Here is a 25,700-nt window from a genome sequence, read left to right as displayed (position 1 = left end):
ATACAAAAGCCTTAAAGGAAAAAAAATGAAAAAGTACAAGACATGTTATACATAAACCCTTCTTTTGATTTACTGGAAGCTTAAGATAATGTGTACAAATGACACGATGGCAGTGGGATAATGACTTGGTTTAGGTACAGTGATTCAATTCTGTGAAGATACAATACTGGTAATATCAAGATCTACGATCAGTGTCATCTGGCCATTGGTTACTGTTTTGCTTATTAATTCTACAAGCACATTTTGTGTGGCATTTGTTACGAATGATGATGGCAAAAACGCCAACAGGAAGTCAGGGAAATTATTTTGTGTATTGCCACCAAACTTGATGAGCTTTGAGCCACATTTAAAGCTGTATTTGACCACAAGGTGGTGCTCAAAGTAAAACAATATCTTTACAGTAAAAAAATATAGCCTTGAGAACATTCCCAAATTCTACTTCAAATAATTACACACAGAAATAGGTGCACGTGACAGTTCACATGATAATCGATTAACTCCATTACGTCATAATGAAAGCACCACACGCAGCTGTGCACCAACATGTTTCAAACGTATGAATGTTTATTAAACATTCAACCAAAAAGCAGACTGACTGGCTAAGGTCAACGATTATAATAGCAATCAGTGTAGCCAACATTAATATTGTAGGTCTACATGAATCAAACCTAGAGTATAATAAAGGCCCATACGTGAGGGCCCCCCAAAATTCCTTCTCCCTTGAATACTGAACACATGCCAACGCTCATCTCCGTTCAGTCGCCCAGAGGCCACTGTGGTATAAGCTAATGTGGCGTAAGGAGAAGAATAGACTAGATAATAGACTACAAGTTATTTTCCATTACAAGTTGTGTTTTTAACGGAAGCGTATGCTAACATCTCAACTGACATAATGGAACTGGGTGGACCGAAGAATGCGGATTTCATGGCAAGCATACTCTGGCTGTTGTTCCAAGACATTTGCGCATGCTCCAAACTTTGTCTTCCTATGGGCTTTAAATAGCCTACACTTCACAAACATGAGTCGTTAGAAGACAGAATGTAGGCTACACGATTTATTTAGGATAAGGGCCAGCGTCGAGTGCATAATACAACTATATGGAACGGTCATGAATATTTGCATTTTTCCATGCCGTCAAATATGCCCACTTTATATGTGCCTTACATAGCGCACTTTTGAGTCTCTAGTCCAGAGTCCCATGTCACATTTCCCTTTGTCACGTAGCTGAGTCACCTCAATCACATGTTTTTTGCTTGTACGCCTTATTCATGGACGGTGTCAAAGCTATATGTAATCATCTGGGTGTTGCACTTGAACGGAAACTCTGAGTCCCACCCACCTTTGACAAATAGGCTACACATAACACTGGCTTCTTCCTGAAGAGTCCGTTTAAGGAAGAGACGCAGCAGCAGCAAGTAAGAAACAAAATTATACTTTTAAAGACCGTTTTCTGGTTTGCACGTATTGTATCCAGTAGGCCTAGTCTACATTTGTGAAGTGTTACTTTGTAAGTTTTAAACGTTTGGACCAGATGTGTAGCCTAATTTTAATTTAGCCTAACCTAACGTCGTGAGCTGGCCTAGCGCACAGGTTTGGTGTAACGTCTACAGTAAACATTGATTGTTATCTGGCTACTCGTGTAAACTCTGAAGTTCGAAGAACAGTCTACACTAAAACATCGATTATTTCCCACTAACCGATCTTGATGATTTTTAGTGTAGACTAGTAAGAGGGCTATACCAGAAGTGCCATCAGTCAGTTACAGCACAGTTGTTGTAGGCCTAGGGTAATTAGCCTACCAAATACGTGAAGCCCGAATTCTCCGCCCCGTACAATGGATAGTGTCATTTAAAAAATGCCTTTGAGAAGAAAAACTTAATTATCATCAAACACATACAGCCGCGGAAAAAAATTAAGAGACCACTTCAAAATTATCAGTTTTTCTGGTTTTACTATTTATTGGTATGTGTTTGAGTAAAATAAAATAAAAAATTTCATTCTATAAACTACTGACAACATTTCTACTAAATTTCAAATACAAATATTTTAATTTATTTGCAGAAAAATGACAATTGGTCAAAATAACAAAAAAGATGCAGTGTTTCCAGATCTCGAATAATTCAAACAAAACAAGCTCATATTAATTTTTAAACAACACAATACTAATGTTTTAACTTCGGAAGAGTTCAGAAATCAATACTTGGTGGAATAACCTTGATTCACAATCACAGCTTTCATGTGTCTTGGCATGCTCTCCACCAGTCTTTTACATTGCCGTTGGGTGACTTTATACTACTCCTGGCACACAAATGTAAGCAGCTCGGCTTTGTTTGATGGCTCATGACCTTCCATCTTCCTCTCGATCACATTCCACTGCTTTTAAATGGGATTCAGGTCTTGAGATTGGGCTAGCCATGACAGGGTCCTGATCTGGTGGTCCTTCATCCACACCTTCACTGACCTGGCTGTGTGGCATGGATGTCTGCTGGAAAAAAGACTCCTCAGAGTTGGGGAACATTGTCAAAGCAAAAGGAAGCTTAACTCATACCAATACATAGTAAAACCAGAGAAACTGATAATTTTGAAGTTGTTTTCCGCAGCTTTACATTGCATACTCAATCATCAAAGTTTAAAGTATTTGTCTTGCAAGTAAAGTTCTCCATTAGATATTAGGTAATAGACATATCAAAGGCCTACGAAGGGTGATCTGTATAATTTTATATTTGATTAATCCAAAGACTTTTGGCTGTTTAGTTCATTAATTACTGTAACTGTAATGGATGACATTACACCAGGAATATGTGCAATAATGTGCGTTATGTTCCACTGTTGTTTGACTTACGCAATGAAGAGATAAGATTATCCTGTTGCCAGTGAATAGGGTCTTGTATGTTTACAAATGAGCATCTCCTAGGGAGTGGCTGGATATCAATAGATGTCCATAGGTGTGCCCAATAAGAATGACGCCGCAAACACTTCTGTATTCCTTTGGTCATGAATGTTGAGCACAACCTGTTTTGTATGGGAGCATATAAAGGGGATGTTAGCATGCTATATTTACTGGCACTGTGATGCTAAGTACATGAGACAAAAAGACTAGTGAAAATCAAGTCACTGTTGCTGTGAACACCTTTAATTCTGAACTTACTTCCATTATTGTGATTTTTCTTTTTTTTTCTTCTGGTAAATCCAATATGCCTACCTTTTCTGTTTGAATTGAAATACCACAATTTTACCTTGCAGGGTAAAAGAATGAGTTATCCTGGATATCCTCAGACTGGCTACCCTCCCCAAGCGGGTGGTTACCCATCCCAGCCTGGAGCTTATCCTCCCCAACCAGGCGCCTACCCTCCCCAGGCTGGGGGTTATCCACCTCAGTCAGGGGGCTACCCACCCCAGGCGGGAGGGTACCCTCCACAGCCTGGTGCATACCCCCCACAGCCTGGCGCATACCCTCCACAGCCTGGTGCATACCCTCCACAGCCTGGCGCATACCCCTCCATGCCTCCTTCAGGTGAGACTTCAGCAAGCATAGTTCAATGAGCCCATCTTGAATTAAGGCCGAATCTCGATTCTCCCCCTTGCCCCTTTGTCTTTGTCTTTGTCTTAACCCTAGCACTTGCAAGTGTAAGGGCCAAGGGCTGAAAACTTTCCCCTATGAAATGAGACGCCACTCGGTTTCGGGTACGTCACTTGGCGTCCCTGGCTAATACAGGATGGTACATGTAAAGCACAGGTCGATGTCTTCAAACAAGTGCTGTCATTCACAGATATCAAACGGAATTCGCGGATAAGTTATCTGTAGACATGCGTGACTGTATGAGCTATGAAACTAGCGATTTAAAAAAAGTTTCAATTATGGTTGCAAATATATACGACTGTATAGAGCACAAAACTAGACTGTCGTAATTGTTTTGTGGACGGTACATGTAAAGCACGGATCGATGTCTCCAAAGCAAGTGCTGTCATTCACAGATATCAAACGTAATTCGTGGATAATAAAGTTATCTGTACACATGCATGGAGTCAGGCTAGTCCTAGCAAGCTACCATACAACCCAATGAAGTGATGGCATACGCGCTAGCTGTAACCTAAAACTACCGTTTGAAAGCTTCAGTTAAGACCTACAATACTATGCATCGTTCGTGTAGCACATTTCAGATCAAACCGAGTCATTATAAACATATAAAAAGTTGTGTAGATAGCATTATTCATGTAAAATATTCCTCGCTTCAAGCAGCCATGTTTTTTTGAAAATTCCCGAGCTGGTTTCGCTGTGTGCTCTGGGATAGCCCTTGGAGGAGCAAGTAAGCTCTCCGATCATCTTAAAACCAAGGGCCATACAGCCCTCAATCTTATCCCTTAATCTTGATCAAATTGGGTATTGAGACACCACTAGCTCTCACATGAACGCCCAACTTCAAGGGTAAGGGGGAAGATAAGGGGCAAGGGGAAGTATTGAGATTGGGCCTAAGTCCATGATAAGCAGATGCTATTGTAACTAATGTGCCTTTGGGCTTCATTTCTGGGCCAGTAGCCCTGTTTAAGGCAGTGAGGAGCAGGGGTTATGCTGTGTAATACTGACCCGCTGGGTCCTCCAAACAATTTTCCACTACCTGAATAGCATTACTTTCAGAAAGTGTTTTCCCTTGCCATGGATCATACGACTCATATTAGGCTAAACTGTGTGTCGTCAAAACAGTCACTGTTGGGAAGCAACCATACGCCATTCACTCACTAGCTGCTTTGTTTATTCATACAGAATACCAGCTAATCTTTCAGCTGGTTTCATTACTGAGGCTATCTAAGGTAGCCTTCTGTTCTGTGCTAGCACTGTTTACATTTGCCAGCACATGGCGGTTATAGCATTTCTTATCTGCTTTTTTTTTACAGCACCATCTGTTAGTCTGTAGGTCATCCTAACCAATAATCTTTTCTGCTTTACTGTGTCCTCTCTTAGGAGGTTGGGGTGCTCCCTCAAACCCTGGATTTAATACTCCTGGCCTTGCAGGAGTGGTAAGTCTAAAACTGTCCTCCTCCTAGGAATCACAATGATCCCCATTCCATGTTCAGTCTAATTAATCAGCGGCAGGGGTAATGGTTTTGTCATGTATCGTTTGCATGAAGCAGGAAATCATTACAGGAAATTGCATCAAATCCCTCAAATCCCTCCTCATTCAATGTCCAAAATAACCCCTGTCCGTGAAGTAAGGCAGTTATCTCCTGTGACGCTTTGCAGAAGCTGCAATTAAAATGGCTTTTAATTAGCCAGAGCAATCATTTTGTCTAAAGGTCTTGTCAACCTACTTTCCTTTCCCATTTCTGTTAGTTTGGCCATCCCTGTGACTCATAACACATGTGACCTGTCCTGTGCTTTGCTTGCCCTCTTCCTTTCCAACCCTGCTTTTTTTATGTGGATGCACATTTCTTCACCACACAGGCCAACCAGATCTCATCTGCCATGGGGGCCTTTAATCCATCCATGTTCAATCAAATGCCCGGTGGTTACCCTAACCAACAGCCCTCTGGCATGTACCCACAGCAGGGACCAGGCATGCCCCAAGGCCCTGGGATGGGCTACCCAGGTGGGCCACAGCCAGGCCAGCCTATGCCTGGGTATCCCGCTGTACCCGGCATGAACCCATCCATGCCCGGATACCCCAGAGCACCATCGCCAAACCCGTCCATGCCAGCCTACCCCAAAGTGCCTTCACCCAATCCGTCCATGCCAGGGTTTGGAGGAGGTGCTCCGGTCGCTCCTGCCATCAATGTAAGTACCTGAATTAGGGACTACGGTACCTTTATTCAGATGTACCAGTGCTTTACAGTTATAAGGGACTATGATCCCTTTATTCAGATGTACCAGTGCTTTACAGTTATTAGAGCTTTATTCAGATGTGCCAGTGCTTTACAGTTATCTGAGGGATACAGTTCTTTGCAAGATTCAAAGAATTGTCTTCCTTTTTATGGGTTGCTGTTTTTTTATGTTTTGTAGATATTATAGATGCCAAGCAGCCTTGTTTCAGAGGCATACATATCAAGAGCCAAGAACTGTTAGGACTTGTCAAATAGAAATATTTCTGACTGCTACGAGTTTTTGTATTCTTTAGAGAGGATTCAGGGGGAGCATCAAGGACTTTCCAGGAGCAGATCCTTTGAGAGATGTGGAGGTTCTTAGAAAAGCCATGAAAGGTTTTGGTGAGGAAGAATCTTGTTTAAGTTGATCCTGTACAGTCAAAAGTACTCTGGCCAAATTCTCTCATCGTTGTCTTCAGATGTATACTGCAATTTACATACATCCTGTATATTGTAAGGCTCTGCAATTTGAAAATGTAAACTAGTTACTGCAGTTACTGTTCCTGTTCTACTGTTCTATTAAAGTGCACACAAGCAAATATGTTCTAAAGCATGTGGAGGAGTCCAGTCATAATACTACAGAAGTTGGTCCTGTAGCACAATATGGTTTACCCTTGCTGTTTTGGTAATACTCTGATTTGAGTGTTCATGTGTGCTAGAATTACAAACTTACATTTTCTTCAACACCAAGAGGGAGAAGCGAGAAATTATTTCTATTTCTTTTAATCACATGTGTTATTTCATTGTTTTTAACAGGGACAGATGAACAAGCCATTATTGACCTACTTGGCAGTCGCTCAAACAGGCAGCGTGTTCCTCTCCTGGTAACATTCAAGACTGCATATGGAAAGGTAATACTCTCAGTATCATCATCGATGATAACCAATATTATAGAAGTATATAGAGAAAGCACTGTATCATTTGTGCCAATGTAGATAAAGGTTTAGAGTCTAAAACAAGACTATAGGAATCACAGTTAATTGTTGAAACCATGTCAACAGTAATTGAAGCTAGTTTTACAGTTAAAGAACTGGTGGGGGTTACTTCCAGTTAAAGAACAGGTGGGGGTTACTTTCAGTTTGACTGGAAGGACATCTGACCCGCCTCACTTCCTATTTGAGTCCCAAGCCCAGAATAGCCTCAAAGGGCCCCAGATGATAAATCCAGCCTGTTCATCTTTCCAATTTCAGGATTTGATTAAAGACCTGAAGTCTGAGCTCTCAGGGAACTTTGAGAAGCTTGTGCTGACCATGATGAAGACTCCAGCCCAGTTGGATGCATGTGAGCTCCATGAAGCCATTAAGGTCAGTAAGGTCCACTAAAGCACCAGTTGCATCTCATTTCATGTGCTGTCAAAGTCAACATATGTGACGCTAAGCTAATGTCTTAATGGTAACCTTTTGAATAGTTCATTTTCAAATGACAAGTAGCTGTATTACACTTATTTGTTTTCATACAGCAGCTTACATGTCATCAGTTTAACTCCTGAAGCATTTTAAGGGCGAGTTATTTTGTAACTGTACTCCCTTCTCGTCTTCCTGTCAAAAGTCTTTGGTAACATGAAAGCATTATATTACAGTCACCATGAACATTTTTCAGTGTGAGTTCAGTGCTTATAAGCCAACCTGTGTGAAAAGCCATACATCACTAAGAATCATATTTCCTGTTAGGACTGCAAGGCTGTGGTGTCTTGAAAGTGAATGTGGTTGGGTTACATTTAGAGTTGATCTAGCTATATGCCTGTTTGCTGTTTTTGGAGCTGAACTACCTACTATTTTACAGCATAGAGAATGAAAGGCAAGAATTGCCATGTCAATGTCCATTAGCAGTATTTCACAATGCACAAAATGTTAACAGTTAGACATGCTCTGACCAAAATTCTCTCATCGTTGTCTTCAGATGTATACTGCACTATACATACATATTGTATGGCTCTGCAAAACTAGCTTGTACCAATTTTAAAAGGTAAACTAGTTTCTGCTTAGGTATCGGGGGATAAGCCATCATGGCTAAACATGCATAACTATAATGGATAACTATTCTAGCGATAATCAAAAACAATGACTTAAGTCAAGATGCAAAGACAAACACTGGGAAAAAACAGCTACACACAGTACAAATTGCAGCTCTTTTACGTTGGTCATTTTCAACAGATATATGGTTATGTGGTTTGGAGCATTTCCTGCCATGCGAAAACAAATGCGAAAGAACACATATTTAGGCTTAGGGCCTCATTTATATTAAGTTGCGTAGAAACCATCCTACTTTTTGTCTAAGACATTTTCTGAAATTATCGTAAGTGAGATCCACAGAAAACGAACGCACACACAAAAAAACATGTGTACGCCAATCCTTCATTTATAAATCACAAATGATCGTGGAATTGTGCACAACTGAATCTCAAAACGCCCCTATTTAATCTAATATGCATATTATCAATGCACAAACAGAGCGCATCCTCAATGCAGAAACTCTCTGTTACAATGGCAAGCAAGAAAGAAACATGTAAACAGAAGAATACGACGTTCTGCTGATGGAAGAGCAGATGCGGGCAAAAACATTGTTAGAAAGCCTGCATGACATCTGTCCAGGAATGACAGGAGGAAGAGACAATCGGGCTTTCCTGCTCGGCTCCAAGAGTGGAGACTGGGCCAACCATATCCGGCGTTGGGTCTGGGTTAACTAGGCCACTGCCTACCCAACTCCCTGGTCATGTAGGCAAACACCTGCAGGGAGGTGTCACTCCGACTCTGCAGAGGAGTCATCCCCAGAAGTCTGCAATGTCTGGGACAGGGCTAGTACCAGGTGTGACATTGAATACCCAAGACGTGCAATACGCGGTGCTGCGTAGTAGGATTTCACCATGTAGTCGTCTGTCAAACGGCAGTGTGGCCGGGGCAGCGACCAATCAGGCCGGAGTGCTTAACCAGGTGTCAGCACCCGGACAGCAACGGCTGGTTCAATATTGGGCATGCTAGCAAGGCCCTGGGCAGATGCATCTTGCATGTTGGCTAGGGCTCTAGTCTCCTGGGAGATGAGAGAACCGTCTGGGATCTGCCCAGCATCTCTGCCGCTCCTCGATATATGGGGGCGAGGGCGGAACATTAAAAGCCGAAGATGGAGATGCCATTTTTGAAGGCACTCTGAGGAGAGGTCTGTATGGGTATAATATCCAACCCTAGACGTCTCATTGCCATCTTAAATGTGGGTCTAACTGATGTTTTGGCTTCTTTCGGAGTCCTTCAGTGTGGTGTCGCTCCGTACCCAGGGAACTGGGATGAGAGTAATAGGGGCCTCTCTGAAGCCCTGGTGGAGAGAATATCCTCCTTGAGAATCTCAAAGCTGGTGACCGTTGTAGAGGGAGCACCTCCGAAGGAGACTGTAAAGCCGCTGTAGTGAAAGCACTAGCACGCTGTGCAGCAGGTTGTTGTAGCTTTAGAAGCAGAGTCTTATTTCTGCGAACTCCTAAGTCGAAGTGTCCTACCTTCTGGGCAAGCGGATACCTTTTCCTGCATTTGCCCCTACCAGAGGCTTCCCGGGAATCAGGCCTCTGGCGTTTGCATTGCTTAGGAGACCTAGCGCCGGAGGCGGTTCTGGCTCGTCCTCTGGCCCAAGAGGGACCTGGCAACAGTGCATGTAATGAACATGTTGCAATAGCTATACATATATGTATTTTATTTATCTTTATATATACAGCCGCGGAAAAAATTAAGAGACCACTTCAAAATTATCAGTTTCTCTGGTTTTACTATTTATTGGTATGTGTTAAAGTAAAATGTACATTTTAGTTTTATTCTATAACCTACTGGCAACATTCCTACCATATTTCAAATAAAAATATTGTCATTTAGATCATTTATTTGCAGAAAAATGACATTTGGTCAAAATAGCAAAAAAGATGCAGTGTCTTCAGATCTCGAATAATGCAAAGAAAACAAGCTCATATTCATTTTTAAACTACACAATACTAATGCTTTAACTTAGGAAGAGTTCAGAAATCAATATTTGGTGGAATAACCTTGATTTAAAATCACAACTTTCATGTGTCTTGGCATGCTCTCCACCAGTCTTTCACATTGCCGTTGGGTGACTTTATGCTACTCCTGGCGCAAGAATTCAAGCAGCTCGGCTTCTTTTCATGGCTTGTGACCATCCATCTTCCTCTTGATCACATTTCAGAGTTTTTTTTATGGGATTCAGGTCTCGAAATTGGGCTGGCCATGACAGGGTCCTGATCTGGTGATACTCCATCCACACCTTTACTGGCCTGGCTGTGTGGCATGGAGCATTGCCCTGCTGGAAAAAACACTTCTCAGAGTTGGGGAACATTGTCAGAGCAAAAGGAAGCAAGTTTTTCTTCCGGGACAACGTTGTACTTTGCCTGGCTGAGGTTTGTAAAAGACCATAAGGATTGAACCAAAGCGGACTGGAGGGTCTCCTAGTTCGTCTTCTCTGATGAGTCCAATTTTCAGCTTTGCCCAACACATGGCCGTCTGATGGTTAGACGGAGACCTGGAGAGGCCTACAAGCCACAGAGTCTTGCACCTACTGTGAAATTGGACTCATCAGAGAAGACGAACTAGGAGACCCTCCAGTCGGCTTTGGTTCAATCCTTATGGTCTTTTACAAACCTCAGCCAGGCAAAGTACAACGTTGTCCCGGAAGAAAAACTTGCTTCCTTTTGCTCTGTATTTACCACGCAAATTAAACTTGATCGCGGCAATGAGTCCTCCTACGTTATGTAAGGTAGGCTTCCATTTAAGAGCGGACACACTCGTTAATAGTTATCCAAATTAGATGCTTTTAGAGCTGAAATTGCGGGCGTAACACGTCAGTCACCAATCAGTAGGTAGACGTAGCCTGCTTATAGGATTTACCACAAAGCCGACAGGAGTAAAAACCTGTCCTGTTCAAGAGCGGACACGCCCATTACCAGTTACCAATATAGATGGTTTAGAACTGAAATTGCGGGCATAGCCAGTCAGTTACTTGTCCGTAGGTAAACGCAGCCTGCCTATAGCGTTTAACACAAGCCAACAGGAGTAAAACCCCTGTCCTGTTTAAGAGTGGACACACTCGCTCCCAGCTACCAAGATAGATGGATTGAAAAAATGAAATTGCGGGCATAGCCCGTCAGTCACCCATCAGTAGCTAAACGTAGCCTGCTTATAACGTTTAACACCAAGCCGACAGGAGCAGAAACCCTGTCCTGTTTAAGAGCGGACACACTCGCTTTTAACACCATAGTTAACAGTTCCGCAAACATACCTGCCTTTAGAACTGACATTTCGGGGAGTAGAACGTAGCTTTAACAGTTACCCAAACAGTAGGTAGCGACAGGAGTAAATCCTGTTCGTTTAGCCTACTTAATTGGATGCTTATGGGAGAACGCCGCTTGCATCTTCATCATAACAACGGTACAAAACCAACTATGCGAGGATTTCCATATCGCTTAACAAGTAGTTTTAATTATCAGCTATAAGGCGAGAAACACCTGTAGCCTTCTGATAGCGTGACACAAAGCCGACAGGGGCAAGTAGGCTAGAACGCCGCTTGCATCTTCAAAACAACAACGGTACAAACCAAACTATGCGAGGGCTCCAGCTCGCTTAACAAGTAGTTTTAATTATCAGCTATAAGGCGAGAAACACCTGTAGCCTGCAGATAGTGTGACACGAAGCCGACAGGGGCCGAGGGTTTCCATCTCGCTTAACAAGTGGTTTTAATTATCAGTCGTGAGGCGAGAACACCTATACTGACTGCCGTATCTCATCGTGACAGACAATAGTAGGGAACTATTATGCAAGGAACTCACTCGTGCAACAAGTGGGTTTAATTATCAGTTGTAAGGCGAGAAACACCTATAAACTGCTGATACCCATGCCTCTTTACTCATTAGGCTCCTGCAGTAGGCTATACAGCGTGAGCACGATAAACGGCATAATAGGCTGTATTAGCATAACTCTCTTAACAAGTGGGTTCAACTATCGGTTCGTAAAACGAGAAACACACTTCCGATAGGCCACTGCCTCAAACCATTACCCGAGCGTGACTACTACACACGGTAAAACAATAGAAGAGGCAACTCACCTTTTTTCCGGATTATCCGTTTTCCCGGATTATCCGCGAGTGGGTTTAACTACCAGTTTTAAGGCTAGAAACACCTGTACTGTAGCCCACTGCAAATGTTGATTTTTGAATCGTAGTCTTAAGAGGGCGAGAATTCGCAGCTCCACCCGAAGGTTGCAAGACTCCCAACGATTAGCATGATTACACTCACCTGTGGAGTGAACATACTCACCTACTCACCTGACGCGAGAAGAATTAAGGGTCGTGACCTGGGGGAGCATGCCTTAAGTACAGGGGCGAAGGCATACGTCACCCAGGTCACAGGTGATTTTGTTGATACAAATACTCGAACTACACGTAAACGTGAATGACATCCAGTGCTTAAAGCACCGCCTCTGGCGGTCAGTAGAAACGAAATAGAACTGCGTGTTGGCGCTCGGAAAGTTCTGAATTCCTGCAGTACTCCAGTATTGCCACAAGGAAATGTACTTAGGCAATCTAGAACCAGACGTAGAGATACACCCTTTTCAACGTCTAAGACGGTTTTTATAAATCTGTACTTTGACGTGGATTTGATCGCACGCACACTCTAAGATCAAATCTGTGCGTAAGTACGTTTTATAAATGAGGCGCTTACACAAGCTGGTTTTCTCTACAGGGAGCTGGCACTGATGAGGCCTGCCTGATCGAGATTCTCTCCTCTCGATCCAATGCAGAGATTCGAGAAATCAATCAGATCTACAAAACAGGTATGGTAAAGAAGTGTGTATCTCAACACCATTCATCAAGATGTCCTGCAAAACTTCCAAACCACATTATGTTCACTGATGTGTTCATATATTTCAGAGTACAAGAAGAAACTGGAAGATGCCATTAGTGGAGACACCTCAGGTCATTTCCGTAGACTCCTGATCTCTCTTGCTCAGGTAAATTACCCTCATACAGTATCACTGGTACTTACTCCAATGAAGTACAATACAATGACAGAATGCAATGTGTGAGTACTTGTTGTAATTAATGACTTTGATTGTGGTTATTATGTAATTTTCTATCTCTACTGCAGCTTGGCATTATAAGCTTAAAAGTTTCAAGCTGACTTTTTGCTGGGAGTTATTACACTGTTAACTACATTTCCTACTAATGCAATCTGTAAACTATGAGGAGCGGGTAAGGTGATGAAAAGGAAATGTTACAATAAGAAAGCCACCTGCACTTCAGGGAACTGCAATTATATCATTTTCCTTTCAAGTTACTTAGAAACATCTATTGAAATCTTTACCTAAAGTGCTTAAAGTGGGCAAGGGTCTCTCTCAGGGGCAAGAATTCTTGTGGTGAGAGAGATTCCATCTGCCTCATAAAATCGTCCAGTTGTCAACTCACAAAATGTCATTCTGATCAGTGGCCATTTGAGACATGCCTAAACAAAACAAATCCCTGTGTAGGGTTTCCAGGACACAGCTCATGCATTCAAACTGTAAGGTGTCACTGCCTGGCTGAACTAAACCTGTCAAAAAGAGCCAAAATACTCATCTGGTCACAGTAATGAATAGGTGATAATAGTAGGTGATATTTTTCACTGTGAGAGATATGTCAATATTGACTTCTCCATCACCACAGGGTAACTGTAATAAACACATCTCCATCCTGGTGGAATATAGTCAAGGAAAGAAAAATTGGAATAGAGTGCTGATTACAAGGCCTTGTTTCTGTTCACAGGGCAACCGCGATGAAAGGGAAAATGTGGATGTGTCTTTGGCTAAGCAAGATGCTCAGGTGAGCTCTCAATGTTTTCTTTTTTTGCTTAAGGTACCGTAATGGATAAGGTACCGTAATGTATTGGTTTTCCCAGGATTCTTCTTCCTATTGTTATTCTTCTAACTGATTTTCTGCGAATAATTGAGCTTGAACCGCTTAAAGTGGAAACTTCATTCAAACTTTATTTTGTAGTTCTTTATTAATTCTTTATTTAATCATCTTTAACATCCCCATCTTTTTTTCCACTCACTCACTGTATCACTTTCAGTTTGCCAGTCACTTTATCACAATGACTCATCACACTATCCCTCCGTCACTATCTCTCTTTCACTCTATGACTATCACTCTATCATAGTCTTTATTACTTTCTCTCTTTCTTAATATTTAATGGTCAATCAGTTTCATTTCTATCTCTTTCTCTTTCATTATGTCTCACTATCAAACTACCACTCTATCACTAGCATTCTTAAGTATCAAATGAATGATCAGGGTCAGTGGATCAATGGGGTGGTATTTAAACACACCCTCCTGTCCCAGATAGTTTACTAGGAAAAGCCTGTTTATACACTGAAGTAGGGCATGTCTAGACTGCAGCTATTATAATTAGGTTGCGTTTAGTTTAGTTTATTTTAGTTAAGTTTGTTTTGGATGGAAATGAAATCAATGATCCACTATTTCAAAGTTAGTGAATTGTATGAAATAAAATTGATATTAGCTAATTACTGTATGTCCATCTGTTAGTGAGTGTGTATTTTCTGAATACATATGCTACCGCACACACAGGATGCAGCCATAATTGTCATACCAAGCACAAATAGCAACTGAAATGTGGATGATAGGGAAAGACGAGAAAAGTTTACATTTAAATTGTATATCAATAGTAGAGTGTATCGACAAACTACATTAAAATGTCAATACATTTTACAATAAATGAATGTATACGGACAGCTGATAGATGGATTTTCAAAAAGGCTAAAAGGATGTATTGGATTTCACATTCAAAGTGACCACACTATAGGCCTTTAACTTGGAGACAACACTTTGACATTTCATCCAAGGGCGTAGATTTGGTCTCAGCATTGGTAGGGACACTGCCCCGCAGACCCCCCCACCCCCACCGTAAATAAAAAAATGAAGTTGATGTTATATTTAACAGGCAAACTTTATTAGAATATATTAACATTTGTGTACTACTTACTTGTGGAACTTGGAACTGATTTAAACATAATAAGAATAATAAACCCTTAGTTTAAATAAAAAAATAAACGTTCTCCACATTTGACATCATATGTTTTTGTTGTCCTTTTTGGATATCCCAAACATGAGTAAGACCTCATCTGAAGCCTCGCAATGTGGGTAGTTTTCCGACTAGCTAACTAACAGCGACCTGGGCTTTTTGATAGCTCTATGGGTGGAAAAAACTTCTGGCATATCTTTTCTTTTCAGGTGGCTTTTCAGAGCACAAAAGGGTCAAAATATCAATGCTGAGACCAAACGAAATACTGATATGAGTCGTTATTATTTCCTGACAAATTTAGTAGCTTACCGTATCAGACTACTAGCAGCACTCTTTCAGGATTCACGTAGTGTTTCTGACTCTGCCACTTCAGCCAATTAAATGACAGCATCTTGTCTCACAGGCTCGAGGGCGCAAACTTAGACATGTATTTATAATTCTTCTGGGCGACGAACATTGTATTGATAATAATACGAATGAGTTTGCAAATATATTGTGCAAAATATTTTTTTTCACAAATTAACAAAATATTGATAGGGACTTTTTTGTCTCTCCCAAACTTTGGTCGTGACTAGTCCCTACCAACCCTATGCAAACCTACGCCCTTGATTTCATCCCCGCAAACTTGTTGACCACCTTATCCAAATCAATGTTTGCAGCACTCTCTCTCTCAATCAAAAGGAGCACAAGTTGCGTGGCGCTCCTAGTCCATGGTGGCATGGAAATGTTTCTTTAAGGCAACTGAAGTACCGTTCTGTCTGTGCGCTACTCCAGGAAACAAGCAGGAAATACAAGGATAGCTGCAAAGTTTAATTCCTCAAAAGTGTTGCAAAATCCATGTTGTTTCCTGAGATGCTGAATGTAGAGCAGGCAAGAACTTAAAACAATGTGAACAGCTGTGTGAAAGAGAGGGAGAAAAACAGAAATCGAGGACTTAAAGTTCTGTATCGTACAGGGTACTTTTCTGACAATTGTACCTTTGGGTGCAGAAATGATACCCCTATTTCTTTGTGGACTGTGTACTGTCTAACTCTCTAATACACTGAAAAATACCCCTCTTCCAATCTATCAGTCTTTACACACCTCTCTCCTCCTTTTTTGCCTTCATTCTTCTTTGCCTTCATTCTACATTTACAACATGTTTTGAGTTACTTAAAATGTTCTAAAAAATTGTTTTTGTACCTTATATTTATTTAGAATTTAGAATGTTTTGCTTTGCATGCACTGGTATTTCCTTCAGGGAATGCAAATCTAGTTATTGTTGTATTATCTGAGATCCATGTATACCTCCCAAGGACCCAAGCAGACCCTTCTTTTGATCTTTAATATGTTGTCTGTCTTTCAGAGTCTCTACGCTGCTGGAGAGAACAAGCTAGGCACAGATGAATCCAAATTCAATGCCATCCTGTGTGCCAGGAGCAAGCCTCACCTCAGAGCAGGTACGGAACAACACAAGTGCCAAGACATTTAGCACATCATCCTTTAAAACAGTGAAATCCTCAGTGTTGTCAGTATGTTCATAGTCATCCTCCTTACGTAGTTTTCAGCTCTCATTGATTTTAGAGTTGGAGTTTAGGGTGTAAAGGGTAATGATCTTCATATCTTTTTATCACAGATTATAGTAAACTATTAAATGTTTAGTTAATATTCAATCAGGCCCCTGTCTCTCCATTGTAGTTAAGGAAATTCTTTATGTGCTTTAACAATGAATCCTGGCTTAGGTCTAGGTAGGCTTTGTTCTGTTAACTGTTTAAATCAACTGTCTGATCAGATATGTTCAGCCAAAGAGCAGTGGTATTTAGTGGGTAAATCTGTGTGTGTGTGTGTGTGTGTGTGTGTGTGTGTGTGTGCGCGTGTGTGTGTTAACACAGTGTTTCATGAGTACCAGCAGATGTGTGGTCGAGACATTGAGAAGAGCATTGGCAGAGAGATGTCCGGTGACCTTGAGAGTGGCATGGTGGCTGTCGGTAAGAACACACTCTGAATTGTCCAGCAATCGTACACACACACAAGAGAACACAAACATAGAAACAGAATGTACTGTATATCTCTGTTAACATTAATACTTTAAATGGTTCAAAGGGAACAAATATAAATTAAAATTTGAAATTACATTTGGTAACATTTAATCTTTTTTTATTAGAATGTACAAGAACATTTCTTGTGCATTGTTCTCACAGTGCCTGCCAATAATTGTATTTCCTTATGTTTTGTGCTGTCGCATGCTGCTGGCCCTGTGCAGGGTAAAGTGCTTTGCTTCTATACAAACTCCAGCCGGACATTTCACACAGAAGGTGTAGGTGTGTCATAGGCATAATGTTGACTCAGTCGTCTGTATCTGTCCATACTGTGTGGAGCCTGTGCTCTGGGACCTGCTATTTAAACAGTCACCTGTATTCTGGATATGAGAAGAGAATATGCATTCTTTAGTGTCTGTGATAGAGTATGTATTCTTTAGTGTGTCTTTGTGAGAGAGAGAGAGAGAGAGAGAGAGAGAGAGAGAGAGAGAGAGAGAGAGAGAGAGAGAGAGAGAGAGAGAGAGAGAGAGAGAGAGAGAGAGAGAGAGAGAGAGAGAGAGAGAGAGAGAGAGAGAGAGAGAGAGAGAGAGAGAATGCATCCTGTATTGTGTGTGTGTGTGAGAGAGAGAATATATGCATTCTTTAGTGAGATGCTATTCCAAGTTTGACCCGTCTTGTTTACTGATGGCTGTTGTCATCGGTTCTTGCTGGTCTGGTAGAGAGGTTGCTTTTCCCGTCTTTCGGGTGGAGTGAAGTAGTAAAGGCATCTTAGTAACCAAGAAAACAAATAGCTACCAGTCTTATTCACATATTTGTTTAAAGGTGTCTTAGGGGAAAAAACAGAAGTCAGTCGGGTAAAAGTCAAAAACATGTACTGCCTTATGAGAAGACCAGCGAAAACTGGTGACAGCAGACACCAAAAAAAACATGCACAACTGCAGTCCCCTGCCACTTTATCACCCAATACACAGGGGCTTCACACAGAACCCCATTGTATGATGAGTCTGTTTAGATGACTCATTTCATGGAACCATTAGAATTTCACTCATAATTTCTTTTTTTACGCAGAATTAGTTGCAATAGGAATGTTGCCCACAATATAACTTAATTCTATTGCTGATGCTATGAAGCTTATCTGTTGTTTGTCTATAATCGATAACGGGAAGTAAAAAAAAATGCAAAAAAAGTCTAGTCTTATGTTCTTGCATGAGGTCCACCGTGTTGTAATCCTGTTTGTCTGCTGTGTTTGTTGTGCATGACAGTCTTTTAATGTTTATTATGTAAATCTATTCCAAACAATAACTCCTCGAGGTTTGCCTCTCATAAAGAAGCCTTTGTTGGACGTTAAATGGCTGTTAGATAGCCGTTAGATGGCCTTTAGATGGCCTTTAGATGGCTGTTAGATGGAGGCCGTATATTCTTAGAGATTGGCTTGTCAGAACAGCCATACAAATACACCAAAGTCCCGCCCCCCTGCACATGCACTGTTTGGGCAGGGACACATGATTGACAGACAGATTATTGTCCTGATTGTTTGGCGGGGAATCCTATTGTCTGAATTGGTTTGATCTGAAGGGGTTGCTGGTTATTTTCTTTAGCCCAGTTCCAGAGTGTGGTGAAGTCACTTGCTCAGAGCACATAGCTTCCTATTGAATTGCTCTGACTCCACCTTGTGTTGCCCTTAGGGCAGATGAGTATTGCACGTCAGACTCACTCTGTTTTTCTTTTTCTAGTTAAGTGCATCAAGAACACACCTGGTTACTTTGCTGAGAGGCTGTACAAGGCTATGAAGGTAAGGAAAAGGAAGTTTATGATCTGTAATGTAGAGGTTCTCAAAGCCTGCATGGCTGCGCCGTGCTGCACTCTGAACTTCTGTTATGTATGCAGGGTGCTGGGACCAAAGACCGGACCCTGATCCGTATCATGGTGACCCGCTCTGAGGTGGACATGCTGGATATCCGACAGGAATACTCGAGGGCTTATGGGAAGTCTCTCTACAATGCCATTAGTGTAAGTCACTTTCTCCTCAAACCTCACCACTTCCCCATTTATCTGATATCTCTCTTTCCCCTACTTATTAGCATACTAACATACTCACAGTAAGGTTTTTTCCCCCTCCAACAGCTATGAGATCCAAAGAAACACTTAAAAACATGTTTTTGTTCAAGTCATCCTACAGCCTTGTAAATGAAATGTGTGCATGAATTAAAACATACCAATTACTTCTAGAGAAGTTGGCATGTTAGCAAGGATACCTCTTTGAAGTTGCTTTACAAAGGGGCTTTCAGAGACTTTGTAGTTTAGCGCCCCCATGTGGTGAGAAATTCCCAAAGTTGTGCATGGCTGGCCTTGTGAGTGCTCACTCCTTTTAATGACAGTTAATGATGACGCATTTTCAGTTGGTCAGCACTCCACTAGCAGGCCAAACTGAGTGAACCTTTTCTTTCCATGTGATTAAAAGTCAACCTTATCAGTAACTTTAGGTCAGCCTCTGCATCTTTCTATACACAAGTGTGTGGACATGCTGAGTGAAGTATGTACAGTTATATTACATGAATATGTAATTACCACGTAAAAGTGCATCAAAATATGTACCCAGACCCTTTGAAGTTCGGATTATTTCGCAGACTGTTCCACCACCATTGTCTTCTTAAAAAAATCATGTCTCTCAAAAAGACCAGAATGTTGTTTGCCGATTCCATGCAGACTGTGGAGTCTCAGTTGTGTAGCTGGAGGAACTGAACATTTAAAAATGTTATTTGAAATATCTATATTAATTTTTTTGGATGGCAGGGTGACACCTCAGGGGACTACAAGAAACTCCTGCTGAAGCTGTGTGGAGGGAGTGACTAGGTGAAGGCTTCAACTCAGGACAGAAGATCTGACATCATTCGAGTAATTTCAAATATGCATTTGCCCTACGCCTGATTCACATTATAAACCATTTTACTGCATGCATTAAGTTGCCTAAAAGCACCTTAAAGCAAACAAATATTTCTTTTACTATTTTTATAAACATTTTTTTAAGAATGTTTCATATGTTTTGATGTGCGATCTATGCAACTGTATATGCAAATATTGGTGCCATTTAATTTGTTTGGAAATGTTATGGCCTGATCATATCAGATTTGGTGGATTGGCTAGAGTGGTACAGTGGAGCATTTCAGCTTCTAAAACACATATCTATTTATTTTTATATATGCTCACAAGTCCTTTCCCACATGCTTTACAACAAACAAGCTTTGTGCTGGTATAAAGTCCTTTTAAAGGTGAATAGTGCTACTGATTATAGAGATATACTTTTCCATTCATTGTTTCCTTAAGTGCCAATCATTTAGTTTACTTTATGTTTGTTTTTCTGATCATCTGATATAGTTTAACCATTTATCATTTGTAGCTGTGTTTACAGTACACCCTTTCAGCTACAGATTACAATCATTTGGAACAATTATTTAAAACATGACATGCCACAGAAAAACCACACAAGACAGATATCTTGAAATAAAAAAAAAACAATTGTACCACATCGTTTTGTTAGGTGGCTGTGAACAGTCTGTTTACAGAACTGTTCCTCAAATAGGAGATGGATGGAATCAAATCTAGAGTCAGGAGAAAGCAAGCCGTCCAAACAGCTGTGATTATTCCAAGCAGCAGCCTGTTAGTAAGCTCTTAAGGAACATCCTCCCCTTTACCGTAAATGAGACACTCACCTTTTGAAGTGCTGCCTGACTGCGACCTCAAAGCATCACTCTAATGATGAATACCCACTGAGCTGAGGATGAGTCACCCGGCCGCTCTCATCCCTCCTTTACCCCTCTTCCTCCTCCACCTCCAGCTTCTCTCAGCCCGCTCTTGCTTCAGGATAACACACAGCAATTAGAGGGGACGCTCTGTTTGGGGGGGAATTCAGCACCATGACACTGTGGGCCACCCATATGAGCCCATGCTATGTTTTTTATATCCACGTTTCATTGTTCTTATTCTGCAATATTTCTGCTTTGAATGCATTGTATTTTTGCCTATAGCATGTTTTATATAGTTGCCAGTAGAGGGCAGCCATGCCATTACTTTAGTGATGTTCAAGCTGTCTGGCAGATGCAAGTGAAAGAAATGGATGAAGCAATAATAAAATGTTGAAGTCCAAAGGTATTTTGTTATGATTTTTGAATGCAGAATGCTAATATTTCATCATTAGTTCACAGTGTCATTTTTATAATCTTACCAGTTCCCTGCCTTGTTAGATGTCTTTAAATAGTCATACAGCACAATCTTAAAAGGTGAATGATGATATTCTGTAATATGGCCACATTTTTAAACATAAAGGTTCACATTTTAAACACAAAGGTTCACCTTTTTAAACAGAGGGCTCTGCAACAAGCCACAATGGACAAATGGAGAGTAAATTGACAGTTTTTCTGTCTCACAGAATCTAACATAATCCTCTGTGTGTTGTGTCCAAAAGATTAGGCGATATTAAACAAAAAATCAGAACAAAAGCTGTATTCCTGGAACAATAATCTTGAATCCAGGCAGCTGGAGAATTATTAAACATCTGTTTGTCAGCAATAATCCTTTCTTTTTTACAGCTTGATCTTATATGTACTGCTTAGGATTTGTCTGTCCAATGGGTGGTTGACGAAGTCCACATCTATGAAATCTTATTGGAGGCGTACATTGATTTAACCTGCAGATTATCTTTAAAAAAAGACAACAGTCTATAAATAAGATGGTCCTCACTAAAATAGACTCACTCAAATGTGTGTAAATCATTCCACTAAAGAGAGAAATAGAGTCGGTTCTCAGAAAATTGAAATGTGTGGCACTCACCTTGTGTGCTTGCAGAGATTGAATGTCAAGACATAATATTTAAAACACTCTTCTGCACAGCTCATTTATGTTTGTTGTTTAAGGATCCCATAGGCTTATTTCAACAGAAGGCATTGATTACATTCCAAATACATACCGGTCTCCTGCAAATGTGCACATCATTCACTGCATGGTCGGTATGTGTAACTGTACTGTGATCAATAACCTGGGAGAGGCACATATGCCACTGCAATTTATGGACTCTTCACCCTCGCAAAGCCACATTAAATATCTGCCTGAGGTGATGTCAGCTAAGCTTCCCCGATCATCTCATGGTGACAGACATACTGGTGAATCACTTCAGAACTCTGGACCATTCAAGGCTTCATTAAGTCAAACACCAACATGGTAATCAGAATGAAATGCTCTTGTAACAATCCTTTCTGCATGAATAATGATGCTGCTTTGGGATTATTTTTAGACTCCTAAACTGACTGTTCTCTTGCTGGCCCTTAGCTACAGCATCTGGCGGGTACCTCACAATAGCTCTTTTGTAGTCTTCCTAATCCATACTGACACTCATTAAATGTAAAACCACATCTGTACCTTGGTAACCATGGCTATGCATCCCATATATCTTTACTTGGCCCAAAAAATATTTTTAAATCATAGCCTGGGTTTGTCTTGTGTAATGAAATGGATTAAACTGGACTTGGTTTTGATTACTTTCATTGGGGATTGGATTGTGAATTGAAGTGTTGTGATCTGTGGTCCTGCCTAGGCGAGCAGAGCAGTGCAAAGCAACAGTGACTGCATTTCTATTGAATAAGCAGAATACAGAAATATACAGAACATGAAACACAAAAATGACCGTAGGAATTATGAAAAAGCTACTGCAAGGAACCGTTAAATTTAACAATAAATACAAAAATAAAAACTCATCACATTACAGCGTCTATCAGTTATACCCAGACTAGGAGGCAAAAAAAAGTGATCTGCAACTAATGTAGATCGTATAAAAACGGATTTATTACAGCCAGCAGCTCCAAAACACATATGCCAAAGAGATCTTCACAGAGTAATCGATGTTGACAGTGTCTGACAATCTGTCAGGAACTCTTCTTTAGTTTATTTTCTACTGCCCTTCAAATGGCCTTCTGAGGATTGCAACATATTTCTCTGATTGTGATTTCTTCTTAATTTGTCTAAGATTCTGTCTGCAGGAAATAGGCAATACAACAAAGACAAAGATAACACAGACAAAAAATGTGACATCTTCTTGATAGTTCCAAGCCTCAATAGTGGCTGATAATGCTTTCAAAAATATGTACAGTTTAGATACTAGTTTCTTGCTCTATTCTTCTTTAAACTCTATAGCCTATAGACTGCAAAAACAGTCTACCATAATCATTAAACAGGTCTAAGCAGATAGACTTCGTTAAAATCTCTGCATAGGTATCCCATATTCCTTGAGTTCTCGTGAACAGGGTGGTTAAGAGTATCAAATCATGATGTCCTTGTTGCGAAAACAAAGATTGTTATAGCAGAGCCTGGTATACGCCCACTAGAAAACCAGGTGTGTCTGTGGGAAACCCCGCCCCATTTTACCTTACATGGCTATTGTAGGGTGACTTGATTGACAGCGTGTAGCAGCTGCTCAGCTGCTGAGACATGGCGGAGCATACAGTTTGAGTGAGGAACGCTAAGAGAGTTACGGTAGTTTTTGTATCAGTTGAGGTGGCACAGTGCGCAATAAATGCCCAAAGAAGAAATTATAAAGAAGGCTAGCCTTGCTTTCAGTTCATTTTTAAGACAAAATGGACGAAGTTGCGAGACGTAAGTAAGCTGGGAAAATGTATCGCAGTTTAGTGCAGTCAACAGCCTTGGGCAACAAATATGGCTTCGTGTGCCTTTTTGTTTGTATAATACAAATCTGGCGTGCTGTGCCATCCAATAACATGGCTGAGGTGTCGAAAATCCACAAGTGACCAGAAAGTAGAAAGTTCTTGCTTCGTAATCGTTTTAGAATTAGAGGCGAGGCTAGGGTTGCTACTGATAGCAAGCTAGCTGGTTAGCTAAGGAACTACACGAATTGCAATGGAGCCAAAGCACAAAGAGTTGTTAGATCAATGCCACCAGAACTTGCTAAAGTCCATCACCGACGCAGACCGGTTGATAGAGTTACTGACCAAATCTGGTACTCTCAGTCAACGGGAGAGGTACGAGTTGGATCAGAACTGTTCATCCAGCACCGAGAAAGTGGAGCAGCTTCTGAAGATGCTGATGAACAAGGAGAGCGACCATTTCCTGGACCTATGTGTGGCATTGGAGAAGACGTACCCTCACCTGTACTCTGCCCTCTTCACCAACGGGGGTGGACCCGTGGACCATTCTGGTAAGCCGCCAACAGACAGCATCTATGCTTTAGCGACCATGATATGAACGCTGCAGAGGCGCTTCATCCGCACGCGTGTTCATAGGACGTGTGCGTGAAGCCACATTCCAGGCGTAAATGCATGAGTTTGTTGGTTATAGTTTAAACATTCTTTGTATGTAGGGCCTTATTTCACCTCAATGTCTTCTTCCAGCCATAAATAAGTGATTGCATTTAACCTGCGACCTACCAGCAACATGTAAACGAATGTATGATGAGTGCATGTATGATGAGTCCTTTGGAGTCTGCTGAAAGCTTCAGTCATTTCGGCTATGAATTTTGTGCCATGAGGATTTTGTAATGTTTCTCTGACACCTCTGTACATACGTTCTGTGACTGCATGCTGCATGCTGACCATGGCGTATGTGACATGCTTTCTTTGATTATAACAGCAATGCAATTAATGTCAATCCAATTATATTAAGTGCCTGAGCTTGCAGCTTGCAGTCTTTTATCCATCTGCAAAGAGTATTTATCTTTGCAGCTTATATCACTTGATGAGTGGAATCACTTCCACCCCATCTGGGGTGTCCCTATAAAGCCCCTCCACCCTCAATAATACAGCTCACTGCGGGAATTCTAATCCAGGGGCACAAATAAAACTAACTGTTCATTGTGTGTGTGTGTGTGTGTGTGTGTGTGTAGGCTTAAATGCAAAAATCATATTTTGTGGATTTTTTAAATTGGCTTTCTTTCAACTGGTATCTGTGATGAGCCACACCATCTTTATATTGGTACATACATACAGAGTACGCCAAAATATAGGCTACACAATGTGGTTTATTCACTGGAAAATAGACCTTCCATAGCACAAGAACCATTAAGAAATAGAGCCTGCTATGCTGATTCACACATGTTCAAATCACCAGCTTCCCATACATGTCCTCACATGAGATTGCCTGACTTGTTTCCATGGAAACCCTTGCTCCGCCATGCCATAGCATATTGATCTGAACAGGCTTGCTGTGCCATGCTGATAATTCCATACTGTGGATTCCTACATCTCTTCAGCCCTCCAAAATGGCTTTGGTACTGGTGAGCTGTGAAGAATGGGTGTTTTGACAGCAATCGGCCTGCAGGCTTGCACTGACGTGTGCAGTCTACAGTTTGATCATGAGGTGGATGCTGTGTTAATAATTAATTTGGTTTTATGGATGTATTTAAAGACACCTCCCTGAGCTGATCCTGCATGGTCCATCACCTGACACCGGGACAGACACAGTGGAAATATGTGATGGGGTGTTGGTGAGTGAGTAAATGGCTCCTCTTGGAGAGGTGTGGCTCCCCTCTATGTTCAATAGCACGTCCTTGTGTGCCTCTCCGTGCAGCCGGATATAGAAACTAAGGCAGGAGCAGGGTGAGCCAGTGCTGACTGCTCATCATCCTGCTTCTGCTGTGCCTGTGGATTCTAGCTTCCTGCAGCCCCGTGCTTGTCATCTCCGATCACAGCTCTTAGTCTCTACCCATTTCACAGCATGCTTCTGCTTGAGTCACAACCTCCGAGCACAAGTCCCTTCAGACAAG

General features: G+C 41.3%; 2 protein-coding genes across 6 annotated transcripts in view; both read left to right on the top strand.

Moving 5' to 3' along the window:
• The first annotated feature begins 1,335 nt into the window (after positions 1 to 1,335).
• anxa11a (annexin A11a) lies at positions 1,336 to 21,075 on the top strand. 2 transcript variants are annotated; one of them, XM_080848708.1, is made up of 15 exons: positions 1,336 to 1,416; positions 3,245 to 3,515; positions 4,962 to 5,017; positions 5,544 to 5,771; positions 6,112 to 6,199; positions 6,614 to 6,708; positions 7,048 to 7,161; positions 12,585 to 12,675; positions 12,773 to 12,852; positions 13,643 to 13,699; positions 16,264 to 16,357; positions 16,790 to 16,885; positions 18,670 to 18,728; positions 18,824 to 18,946; positions 19,730 to 21,075. In XM_080848708.1, exons 2-15 carry the CDS (start codon positions 3,254 to 3,256, stop codon positions 19,787 to 19,789), a joined length of 1,503 nt encoding a protein of 500 aa, XP_080704834.1. In that variant the 5' UTR covers positions 1,336 to 1,416; positions 3,245 to 3,253; the 3' UTR covers positions 19,790 to 21,075. The 2 variants fall into 2 exon arrangements, with proteins under 2 accessions (XP_080704834.1, XP_080704833.1); XM_080848707.1 differs by having other exon boundaries at positions 5,442 to 5,771.
• A 2,369-nt stretch (positions 21,076 to 23,444) lies between these two features.
• dlg5a (discs, large homolog 5a) overlaps positions 23,445 to 25,700 on the top strand; it is a 45,068-nt gene continuing 42,812 nt past the window's right edge. For all 4 annotated transcript variants that reach the window (XM_080849204.1, XM_080849202.1, XM_080849203.1 and 1 more), the window contains exon 1: positions 23,445 to 24,137. In XM_080849204.1, coding sequence (XP_080705330.1) covers positions 23,840 to 24,137 — 298 coding nt within the window. In that variant the 5' untranslated portion in view covers positions 23,445 to 23,839. The remainder of the gene's footprint in view (positions 24,138 to 25,700) is intronic.

The sequence above is a fragment of the Sprattus sprattus genome (genome assembly GCF_963457725.1).
Source record: "Sprattus sprattus genome assembly, chromosome: 12".
Lineage (NCBI taxonomy): Eukaryota > Metazoa > Chordata > Actinopteri > Clupeiformes > Clupeidae > Sprattus > Sprattus sprattus.
This window is presented reverse-complemented; position numbering and strand designations above follow the sequence as displayed.